The 12,837-nt window shown below is 38.7% G+C and overlaps 1 protein-coding gene across 5 annotated transcripts in view; it reads left to right on the forward strand.

The window, feature by feature from the left end:
* The window catches only part of adgrl3.1 (adhesion G protein-coupled receptor L3.1), a 220,900-nt gene that overhangs the window by 146,032 nt on the left and 62,031 nt on the right, over nt 1-12,837 (forward strand). For all 5 annotated transcript variants that reach the window (XM_033966996.2, XM_033966987.2, XM_055223687.1 and 2 more), the window contains exons 8-9: nt 7,226-7,642; nt 10,132-10,235. In XM_033966996.2, the coding sequence (XP_033822887.1) occupies nt 7,226-7,642; nt 10,132-10,235 (521 nt within the window). The remainder of the gene's footprint in view (nt 1-7,225; nt 7,643-10,131; nt 10,236-12,837) is intronic.

A 12,837-nucleotide genomic window follows, 5' to 3' on the forward strand; every position in this document is an offset into this window, starting at 1 on the left:
AGTATCCTCCGTGGAATAAAGCGATTGAAACGAGAAAATAAGTAGTTGTAATCGCTGTAGTAACTTCTCATAGTTATTGTCAGCCTATACTGTTATTATCTCTGCATATTTTGGCGGGTTTTTTTACCTTAAAAGACCTTAAACTTTACCCTAAATAGCACTAGATTAGCGTTTTCCGGTCTGGAGTGGTTTATGTTATGAAAGCATACAAATAATAAAATATGTGCAGCATTTTATCAAGCCTGAATGTACAACCTTGAACAAAATAATTCATGATAAAGCCGGACGTGGTCCTTGGGGCAGCGAGCCAATACACTGCAGCATGAGAAGAAAAATCATTTGTGCTGTTAAGTCCTGTGCCGGGAAGGCCGTCGTTAGCGTATGTTTGCTAATTCTGGTTCGCCTTCTGTGATGCGTGTTGTAAATTTAAATATCAGACGCGCGTTGGGACGACGGTGGCTCGGTTAGCGGAGCGTTTGTCTACAGAGCTGAAGGTTGGAGGTGCGATTCCAGCTCCCACAGGTGAACGACACGTGACGCGCCTCACCCACAGCGTCTGCGTACACCTGCGTATCAATGTGTGTGCGGTTCGTTGACGTAAAGCGCTTCGACCGCCCTGAAGGAGGAAACGTGCCGTATAAAAATGTGACCGATATTTACCATTAGCTCCGTAGTCGTCCAGAAAACATAGTGACAAATATTCGAACTAGATACTGCTGTGTGAAACTGTTTTTATCATTGACGTATCCAAATTTTATCAAAGCCTTATCCCTAAAAGATAAGGCTCGATGTCATTGTTTCATGTCTGTGTAATCCCTCAGTCGTCCAGGTCTGATCTATTGCAAAAGACGAAATTAAATCTGTCAACTGGACAAATCGTTGTAGGAGCGAAGACGTTCCGCTGCTCTTCTTCAGTTCTGGTCAGATTACTGCTGGACACTGCCTTATATTTGTCTGAAGGGAGGGGCTGACTGCACTGAAACTGTAAACAGCTATTGTCCCAAACTGTGGCCCGGGGACCAAATGCGGCCCTCAGACTGTTTTTTCTTGGCCCTCAAGCGTCCAGGTGAATTGGCCCATATTATCTTAAACTGTTTTTTGCTGTATATTTCTGAAAATCTACTTCAACAAGCCTCAAATATTTAATGTGTCCCACTGAGGATGTAAGCAGTCTAATAATAATAATAATAACACAGATTTGAAGTATCCACTGTATTTGTGACCAGTCTATGGCCCTCAATCGGCCCTCAGCTTCGTCTGCGTTTTTATACGTGGCCCTTAATGGGAAAAGTTTGGACCCTCCTGTCTTAAACGACTCTTTAATGACCCTGCATTTCTTCTCTTTGTTTTGGGAGGACAGAGTTATAGATCGGTGAGAGATTATGTCTCAGGCCTCCATTTCTGTTTAAGGAAGGATTGTCTTTCCTAACAAAAAAAATATCTTCTTTAACTCTCCTCTCAAACCGTTTCTTTTCTGTGGCTCAGATCTGAACTTCACTGTCTTCAAAGTAGTGTTTAGTGTCTTTGAGATGTAGATGAACAGCAGACTGTGGTCCTGAGCTGCTCTCACGTCGGTGTCGGTTCATTCTCTTATGAAGTGTGTGTTTAGTTTCTCCAGTGTAACGCTCACTGCTCTCTTCACTAATGGAGTAGACACATTACTTTGTTTATGGCTCGGGGGTTTTTTGTCTTAAAGTGTTTGTAAGTTTAAAATAGACCGGAAAATTCTAGTTAGCCCCTCCCTTCAGACCGATATAAGGCAGTGTCCACCAGGAATCGAAAATGTCTTCACTCATACAACGATTTGTCCAGTTTAACGGTTTAATTTCATCTTTTATCATCATTATTTCATGCTTTCTTTAAAATGTTTCTTTAAAATGACTGTCCAACTGTTGTCCAACTGGAAAACTAATCAGAAAACCCAGAGTAACGAGCCATGTGCGTCACTGGACTGAGATCTGATTGGCTGCGGTCCTCCTTGCATCACTTCCCCATCTGAAACAGTATTTTCGCGTCCTTGCCGAAGAGTTCGCGAGAGCACTACTTCCACCTTTCATGGTTTGAAAATCAGCCATCCCAGCTGCTCCTCTCCCCCACGTCGTTGGTCTTACGTTACCGCCATCCGTTTAGGTTCGCTGACATCACAAAGTTGTCGTGGCGTATTTATTCAAGTCTCGCCCAAACCTAAATGCAGGAAGATGTGTCAGTTCCCGTGAGCGCAACCTCCAGCCTCGTGCTCCATCAATGTTTCATGAGTGTGTTATGTCAGCCCATCTTCTCCTCGCATCTCCTCTTTGATGAACACTTCATTTACGGCGTGATTTTTATTCACAGCAGACGCACATAAAGGGAGCGTGGAAGGATCTGATAGAAATGCAGACAGGTACAGAGCGTGGCAGGAAGAGGCAATCAAATCAGGTGTAAATGTCAAGACTGTATACTGAATGATTCAATAATGCTAATGTAAATAGACACTCACACTCACTCCTGAAGCACCGCTAATGCTAACGCTAACGCTACTATCAGCGCTACTGAAACTACTGGGGCTGCTCACTATAGGATTCTACATGTACTACTTTACAAGGGAGTTATATGGACTCTGCTCTTCTTCATCTTCTTCTTCTCCTTCCTCTTCTTCCTCCTCTTCCTCCTCTTCTTCTCCTTCCTCCTCCTCTTCTTCTTCTCCTTCCTCTTCTTCCTCCTCTTCCTCCTCCTTCTCCTCCTCCTCCTCTTCTTCCTCTTCTTCTTCTTCCTCGTCTTCCTCCTCCTCTTCTTCTTCTCCTTCCTCTTCTTTTTCCTCTTCTTCCTCCTCTTCTTCTTCCTCCTCCTTCCTCTTCTTCCTCCTCCTCTTCCTCCTCCTCCTTCCTCTTCCTCCTCCTCCTCTTCCTCCTCCTTCGTCCTGGTCCTTGTACAAATATTTTAATGTTACAAAATCAAAGATGCCTTGTACCACATTTATCTGCTGCTCATTGATGTTTATGTCATGAGATTTGAACCTCCAACCTCTGGACAAACCACCGACTGAGCCACGACTGCCTCATGACGTGACAGTGATACCAATGCCCAGATATCCACAAACTACTTAACTGAAATTATAAATACTTCATCAAGTAGAAACATCTGCACTTTAAAGATCCTGAATTACACAAAACTGACTCTTGTAGCTTTAAGTTATAATGATGTTACCTCCTCAAAAACAGACCTGGAGTTGTGCTTTGTTTGAGTAACACTTTATTATTAATCTGTCTACATCTCCAAAGCTCAAAATGCTAAAACACAATGGAGCACTTCCTGTATTACCACATGATGACATCACAAGTTGGAAAAAAAAGCATTTGGATGAAAAAAACTCCGCCTAAATACTTGGAGTTTGTGCGTCTGAACGTCTGAAGGTCTGTTTTTGATGAGGAAACAACATTATAACACAGATCAGAGAAAAGCGTAATCCGATCCCTTTAAATCAGTCATGCTCAAACTGTGGCCCGGGGGCTAAACGCGGCCCTCAGACCAATATTTCTTGGCCCTCAATCTTCCGGGTGAATTGACCCACGTTACCTTAAACAGCACTTTTCTGAAAATCTAGTTACTGCCCATCTCAAGTATTTAACGCGTCCCGCTGAGGATGTAAGCGTGAATAAAGGTCTGGTGGTTCAGTTTAACTTGTAATAAACGCGCAGATTTGGAGTATTCGCTGTTTTTTTTTTTGGCGACGAGTCTATGGCGCTCAGTCGACCCTCAGCTCCGTCTGTGTTTTATACGTGGACGCCGATGCTTTAAATCATATCAAATCTAACAGTTAAATCTTAAAACATGCCATAAAAAAGCCGGCGGGACACGTGCAGCAGCCCCTTTTCCCGCGCACCTTACCCCCGCACGCCGCTCTTCTTCGCTCACCTCCAGCGTCACCGCACTGTAGTTCAAATGACAGCAGCCGTCAAACTCGCGCACACACTATTACTCTTCCATTGTTGTGGCACTACCCCTAATAGAGCTTCCAGGAGATATACGCATCCCCGTTTTTCGTAAGTACCGCCGCGCACACACATACAGCGGGGCGCATGCAGATTGACAGCTAGTCCCCAGGCCGCCGCTGACACGCTTGATTGATGGCAATGTTCCGTGGAGAACGCGTGAGGCAGAGAGAGCGGTGATTCGGGAAGTGGCACAGTTTAGGTGCGGGCGTTGTGCGTTGGGGAGAGTGTACAGGAGGAGCGGAGAATGTTACGGGGCTGTCAGTCATCGGGATAGACGTACAGAGAAAGGGAATACACCGGGAGGAAAGAAGAAGAGTCTCTAATTAAACTTATGTGGAGAAGAGAGAGTCTATCTGCTCAGGTTTACCCGCACGGAGCGAGAAGGGTCTGAAATGGTGACGGCGGACCAAAAGCTCGAGCCGTGTTAGCTAAAAATACTAAACGGGTTGGTTGTCGTTGCTCTATTTGCAGTTTGGAGTGGGTTTTTCGTGACCCACATCCAGGTTTCTTGCTGGATACTTAAAAAAACCTGATAAACTTACCCTAACAACGCCCGATATTACACAAAATTGACTCTCGTGAGCTTTAGGTCATGTTATAATGTCGTTACCTCCTCAAAAACAGACCTGGAGTCGTGTTTTGTTTCATTTCCAAAGCTCAAAATGCTCCGTTCCACCTTGTGATGTCATGAAGTGGTGGTTTTAAAGCTAACAACTCGCTTTTAGCTTTAGTTCAGTAGAGATTAGCAAGTCCAGGGTTGGAATTATCCAAATGATTCTAGTGAAGGTCTGTGGAGTTTAACCCTGGAAAATGATGAACAATGTATAAAATTACTGCTATAAGTTCACTAAACACTGAAATATTCACTTTTTCGATTTTAACCCTTTATTTATTTATTTATTTATTAATGAATGAATGATCAGGGCCAAATTTGACCCATCAGAGCTGCTAATTTAACCAAAAAGAGTATAAAACGTACTTCTAGACATTCTGCACGCTATTACTAAAAAGATTAACAAAAAAAACTCCACAATTTTGCAAACTGCTGCTTTGCTGAGAAGACGATTTTGTTTGGGTACCACTCTACCTCATTTTAGTTCAGTTTTCATCCACTAGGGGTCACTATGCAGGGGCCGAAAGTGGCACTCTGGGCTTTTGACGTTAAATTTGACATATTTTTGACATTCATCTTGGGTAGCAGCAGTGTGGGTTCTCTGAGGTTAAAAACACAGCGGAGCACTTCCTGTATCACCACATGATGACATCACAAGGTGGAACAGAGTGTTTTCTGTTTGAGAGAAGCCTAAATCTGCAGCGTTTTTGTGTTAAACTTGTGTGAATGAAACAAAACACAACTCCAGGTCTGTTTTTGATGAGGAAACATTAAAGTAGTAGGTAGTTGTATGAAAAAAGTCAAAAGTACACACTGATATTTCCTTTAACGTGATTTTTATGGCTAAAAAGAATAAAAGTCTATGCGAGATATACTGGTCTTTAACACGCTCAGTCATTAAAGGGTTAAAAAAGAGTATAAACATATTAAAGATTTGGTCGGAACGTGTTTAGTCGAGTGCCCCGTGCCCCGTTTAACATAATAAAGACACTTAATTAGTATTTCAGATGGAGTGTACAGCGTTCTCTTTAATTACGTCGCGTTTTCTCGTTGCATTTACCGTTGTAGCGTCTGGACCACAAGGCAAAACAACTGGCCTTCGACGATAACATTGGATTATTATATCTGTCCTAGCTTAAGGGACCGCATTACTCATTCCGAAACTTGCTGGTAACTTCAGAATTTATAGCACAATTTCGGGTTCGTTTCATAATTTTTGGTTTTCTTCCCAAAAAGGTCAGACACGTAACAGAACAAAAGAGCGTTATGTGTGGAGTGTGGAGGGTTTACGGAGGGAGACGTGTTTGATTTGAGGATTTTATGACGTTCACAACAGGAAACGCAGACACCATTTGACACCAATTATCGCCGCGCAAACAAAGACGACTTATTGTGCTAATATCACCGTTGATTATGTGACTCGTTCACTTGAGACAGGTGCAAAAAGTTATCAGACAAATTCACTTTTAAATTAAATAGTGAAGCTTATGATAATAACGTGTAAGACGCAGCACGCAGGCTTTTGTTTAGCTGTAATTGGCGTCTTAAAAGAGGTTCTTAAGATTGTTTTATTACAAATGTATTTACCGCAATAGTTTTTCATGTAAACGTATTAAAAAGAATGTTAGAATATATGAGTTTTGTAGCAGTAGTTTGAACACACACACGCTCATTTAATGTGTTTTTCTCTTTATTTTTTACAGCTTTCTGCATTTTATTTACATACAGAACGCAATAAATATATGAAGTGAGATATTGGAAGATAAGGAATCATGCAACAAAGAAAAACTGCTACATATATATATTTTTTATATTTAAATCCTCAAAGTAGCCACCCTTTGTTTTGGGTTATTTACCTTTTTTATTTTGCTGCATAATTCCATATATCTCGCTTCATTTTTGATGTATTTCGTATATCTAAAATATAGAAAGTATTAAAAAATAAATAAATAAATAAATAAATAAAAACACCAGATCAAAGTATGAACACGTCCTCCCATTCATGTTTTTTTTCCTTTAATTTTAGTATTATGTCATGAAAATTAAATAAAAAAGTTTAATTCTACAAAATATTTTTCAACAAAGCAAAGGATTTGAAAATAACATACAAAAAATATATATATTTAATAGTTATTAGTTATTAACCTTTTTATTTTGCTATCTTATTCCATATAACTTTATTTATTTGATATTTGATGTCTTCCATATGTATAAAATGTAGAAAATAGTCAAAAATAAAGAAAAAAAACCCTGAATGAGAGGGTGTGTCCAAACTTTTACTGCTAGTGTAACCTACATTAACACCATTCTAATCCTATTTATGTTTAATAAAGTCAAAAACGAGGATGAGAACTTAACATTTCATAGAATAGTTGTTGATATATAAGTATTTCGATGATGTAATTATTAAAAACACATCTCTACGCACATACTAAGTGACTTGGGTGCAGTTTCCACACAGAGAGTGGCTTTAACACTTGTTGTTTCTTTTACTTTTTGAGAATCGATCCTGAACTTTAGTCCACTGATCCCCGGCTCATCAAAAATCCACAGTAAACCAAAACAACGGCTGTGTGTGCTCCGAGTCCGACAACATCCTTTTTCCTAGAAGCTAATACCTGCGTCTTTTTCTTCACAGACTTTCGGCCCCCTGTGATGCCCCCAAACAGAGGAGGAGGAGGCGGAGGAGGAGGAGGAGGAGGATCATCATCTTCCACCAGCCGCACAACCACCACCCGCGCCCCTCCGTACTACACCACGCCCAGACCGCTCCTCACCACCTCTCCCGGTCAGCGCTACCGGACCACCACCACCGTCCGGCCGCCCATGCTCATCCCCGGGGGCGGGTCGTCCTCGGACACCAACCAGATCCCAGATATAAACCAGAAAGTGCCCGGACGCTCGCCTGCGGTCGTGGTCCCGCCTCCAGCTGCCCCCCAGCCCCCCGTGATGCCCCCTCAGGACTTCTGCACTCCCCGGATCACTGCGGATATATCCTGGCCGCGCACCCAGCAGGGACAGCTCGCCAAACAGCCCTGTCCAGTGGGGACTCTGGGTAAGGACACGGCTGCAAAATAAAACTGTGAAGAACTTACTAGTGATCGAAGGCGTTTTTTATGTTGGCGTTTTAGTTTTTAGCGTGCGCGTTTTTTATGTTGTATTTAAACGTATGTCCAGGGGTTTTAGGCAAGACAAGTTTATTTGTACAGCACAATTTAAAAAGAAAGACATTAAAATCACAATAAAGCAAATCGAAAAACATAAATAATCACAAATAATCATCATGAGATTCAAATTAAATGAGAAAAGTGCAGAAAAAAAGCTTTTCCAGGCAACGTTTTAAGGGTCGTTTACCAAACTTTTTTTATACAGACGAGAGATGCACCAATCCCGGGTTTTCTGTTCCGATACCAATGTCGATACTACAATGTCGATACTACAATGTCGATACTACAATCTCGATACTACAACGTTGATACTTGATTGGCTTTAAGTATCAACCAAAGCAGAGACTGAAAATATAATTCATTTCCTGTAATTACAAACTGGATAAGGCAATTTGCGATTTGTAACATCAGAACAGCTTTGTAAAAATAAAAGTTTAATATTATGCAACGTTTTGGTCAGTAAATCTTCTTATTAAACCAATTTTTAGATCAAAATGATATGTCTGTGCAGAACCTCATTCGTCCAGGTCTGATCCATAGCAAAAGACCAAGTTCAAATCTGTCAACTGGACATCTAGAACCATCTATAACTAATAATAATAATAATAATAATAATAATAATAATAATAATAATACATTTTATTTGTATTGCACTTTACATTTCAAATAAATCTCAGAGTGCTACAAACACAGAAGAAACATATAAAAACATTATAAATCAGAAAAGTTAATAAGCATATAAAAAGACATTACAATTGACATTTGCAAACATTAAATAAATAATAGCAGCAGTAATAACAGTTAAAAGTCATAAAACTAACTCCTTTTGTCCAGTTGACAGATTTACCAAAATTATATCCAGTGCTAGTATCATACTGGTACATCCCAAAGGACAAAACCCCGAGCCATAAACAAAGTAAAGTGTCTACTCCATTAGTGAAGAGTGAAGTGAGAAACTAAACAGACACTTCATAAGAGAATGAACCGACACCGACGTGAGAGCAGCTCAGGACCACAGTCTGCTGTTCATCTACATCTCAAAGACACTAAACACTACTTTGAAGACAGTGAAGTTCAGATCTGAGCCAGAGAAAAGAAACGGTTTGAGAGTCGAGTTAAAGAAGCAACTTTTGTCAGGAAAGACAATCCTTCCATAAACAGGAATGGAGGCCTGAGACATTGTCCAGTTGACAGATTTAAACTTCGTCTTTTGCCATCCCTAAAACAGACCATGTTCATGTTGTGCACTGGTCAAAAGTCCGATCTTCTATCATTTCTTTAGTTTCCCTTATGATTAAAATGTCATAATTACTTTGCGCCTCCCACTGTTAGATTCATTCTGTTTCTTTCTGTTCTTCGTCCATGTTCCCTCCTCCGTCTTTGCGTACTCCACTATCACAGTAACGACCGGGGTAACTCTCCATTATCGGTGTGACTCTGAAGGGAACAAAGAAACTAATTTAAAGCTTCATAGAGAGACACCTTCTTAATAAACCTGCATCTCTTTTCTCCAAATGATGCATCACACTCACACAGCAAACAATAAGTAGATGGACGCACACTTTTACGAGTTATTTACGTCATAAAAAAGCGAAAAAATACTACGTTTTGCAGTTAATAATACACAAATGAATGAAACGATTTTGCATTTAGAGTGGTGCTAAATCTGCATTGTATTTTGTGTTTTTGTCACGTCTTAAAGTATGTTTGACTTTACCACTACGGCGTGTGAGAAATCGCACCTTGGGTTGTTAATAATCTCAAGTGGCAAACACATTATTTGTGCATATATAGCATTAGCGAACAAAGTATGCGGAATAATTAGCTTCATCAAGGGATACACTATACGTACTACAGTATACGGACTGTGCGGATTTGATTGAACGGCGTCTGTAGCGTCGGATTCGTGGACTTCAAGGTTGTGGTCTGTAGGTCTGACATGAGCCACGTTTTGCCCGGTAACAGATGACATCACAACATTCTATCAGCCAATAATATTTAACACAGATATAATTAATATTTTTTTCAGATTTTTGCCGTAACGTAGCAAGTTCTTGGAGCTATTTCGGATATTTCATGTTAAAGTACAGCGTAATCAATAGGGAAATCTGGCTGTTGCGCCCCCATCTGGCATCATAACGTCATTGCAATCACAATCTGAAACGCAGCAATACTTTAAGAGCCGTTTACAGCTTAAATCTTAAAAAAGCGTCTATCCTCGGTCAGTTTTTTTCAATATAGAGTCACACATTCCTTTGTTCTTCCACTTTATAAATCCATTAGCGCTGCGACGTGTTGTTGTAATATTCTTAATGTGCAGACTGATGCTAAACGACACTGCTGTCTGATTGTCTTTGCTGTTTTGCTGGTTTTGCAGGCGTGGCTACGTACATGTGCATGTCCCATTTGGGCTACTGGGATCCCCAAGGCCCGGACCTCAGCAACTGCACGTCACCCTGGGTCAATCACATCATGCAGAAAGTAAGTAGCAGACGAAGAAGAAGAGGAAGTAGCACAGTTTAAGGCTACACGTTGTATGGATACAGTCCCCGAGCTGTTTTGTCACGCATGGAGACACATTGACCACAGGGAAAGATTTAGGCCACCCATCCATTCTCTACTTGTTAGCCCAAACTCACATGAAGAGACCGTATTTAGCCACTGGGAGTAGAAAAATAAGGTCATTGTTCTGTGTTGTTATAATAGGATCATAGATGGATGTGCTCCCAGTAAAATGTGAGTCGAAGAACACGGGAAGTTTCCTTTGTCTGCCCTGTATCTGTGCAGATAAAAGACATTTAGCCATTCAGAAGTTATATAGAGTTTAATAGTTTGGTTAGTAATAATTTGTTTAGTTAGTTAAATAATAAAACAATACATTAAATAAATAAAAATTAAAATAAACAAATAAAATGCTAAAAAATAATACATAATTAGTTCAGTTAGTAATACAGTAATAAGTGTAGTTATTTTAATAATAAAATCAAATAATAAATAAAATATAAATAAAATAAAATAAACAGATAAACTAAAAATAAAATAAATAATACAAATAAAAATAAATAAAATGATAAAAATAATACATAATTAGTTCAGTTAGTAATACAGTAATGAGTCTAGTTATTTTAATAATAAAATCAAATAATAAAATATAAATAAAATATAAATAAAATAAAATAAACAGATAAACTAAAAATAAAATAAATAATAAAAATAAAAATAAATACAATTATAAAAATAATTATTAGTTCAGTTAGTAATACAGTAATGAGTGTAGTTATTTTAATAATAAAATAAAATAATACATAAAATAATACAATAAAATAAACAGATAAACTAAAAATAAAATAAATAATACAAATAAAAATAAATAAAATGATAAAAATAATAATTATTAGTTCAGTTAGTAATACAGTAATTAGTTTAGTTTAATAAGAAAAGAAAAGAAATAATACAAATAAAAATAAATAAAATGATAAAATAATAAAACTAATAAATAATTAGTTTTGTTAGTAATGATAGTTTAGTATTTCAAAGGCTCAATACAAATTTCAATAGGCCTGTAGTTTTTTGTTCAGTTTATATTGTATTTTAAACAGAAAAAATAAGCAGGTAAAAGAGAGCCCTTGAAAATCTAGTTCTGATAGTAGTTTTAGTATCGATCATTATCTGTCAGACATGTATTATATACTTCTTAAAATGACTGATGTTGTTCACCAAATTATTCCATATCTAAAGGTCGTATATTACACAAAACTGACTCGTGTGAGCTTCAAGTCATGTTATAATGTTGTTACCTCCTCAAAAACAGACCTGGAGCTGTGTTTTGTTTCATTCACACATGTTTGAGAACCATATTTTCAGGACTATATGTCGCTCTTGAGTATGTGGAGTATGCAGAAAAAAAATGCATAATAATGAAGAAAAAAACATATAAGTCGCACTGGACTATAAGTTGCATTTTGGGGGGAAATTTATTTTACAAAATTAGAGACCAAGAACAGACATTTTATCTTAAAAGACAATAAAATAAACACCAGAGACATGAGATTTCTTTTCACAGATGTTTTATTGTGGTCTTACTTCCTCATCACAGTATATAACGTAAACTCATATCACATATACACACAAAACTGCGTAGTGAAGGTGTGTGGAGTTTAAAAACACAATGGAGCACTTCCTGTATTACCACATGAAGACGTAACAAGGTGGAACAGAGCGTTTTGAGTTTGAGAGAAGCCTAAATCTGCAGGGTTTGTGTGTTAAACGTGTGTGAATGAAACAAAACACAACTCCAGGTCTGTTTGTGACGAGGAAACAACATTAATGGGCGTAGTACGGGGATAGTACTTTAAAACACAGTACTACAAGATCATTACTGTACTTTACTGTGTGATATTTTAGCTCAGAGCTTTTAGTTTGAGCCTCGTCTGAACATAGTGGATCTAATTTGGGCTCAAAATGCAGCACAATGTTGGTGGTTCTGGTTGTGTGTGAGATGAAGAAAGATGAGACGAAAGGCCAATGCAAAGTTCACTTCTGTAAAATGTTCTTACATGTTTTTGTGAAAGCACATAAGCCCCGGGAATACCCACAATGCATCGCTCTGTATCTGTAGCAGTAATTCACTTTTTACGCTCGTCTTCCCTTGCCTCAGACGTCTTTTCAATTCTCCATTTTGCGTGCTGCCCTTTTGTAAGCTCCCCCTCTTCTCTTGTCCTTTCATCTTTGTATCAGTCTTTACAGCGTTGTTTTTTTTTTTTCATTTTTTTTTTTTCAATCACAAACCTTCACCCCTTTTCTGATACGTTTAACATTTCTGACCATTTGAAGTTCAGCTCAGGCAAGATGGCCGCCGTAGTGGTCAATCTGAACGTGTGTGTGATTGCCTTGTGTTTAAATTGGATAAATTGGTTTAAAGGGCCTGTATCACACTGTTTTCTCATCTGTGTTATAAATTTCCTTTTAAACTCCACTGTACAAATGGTTAAAACTTAGATGTTAACTTGAAAACTACCACTTCGTGACATCACACGGTGGAACGGAGCATTTTGAGCTTGGGAAAAACACAACTCCAGGTCTG

The sequence above is a fragment of the Periophthalmus magnuspinnatus genome, chromosome 1 (assembly GCF_009829125.3).
Source record: "Periophthalmus magnuspinnatus isolate fPerMag1 chromosome 1, fPerMag1.2.pri, whole genome shotgun sequence".
Taxonomy (NCBI): Eukaryota; Metazoa; Chordata; class Actinopteri; order Gobiiformes; family Gobiidae; genus Periophthalmus; species Periophthalmus magnuspinnatus.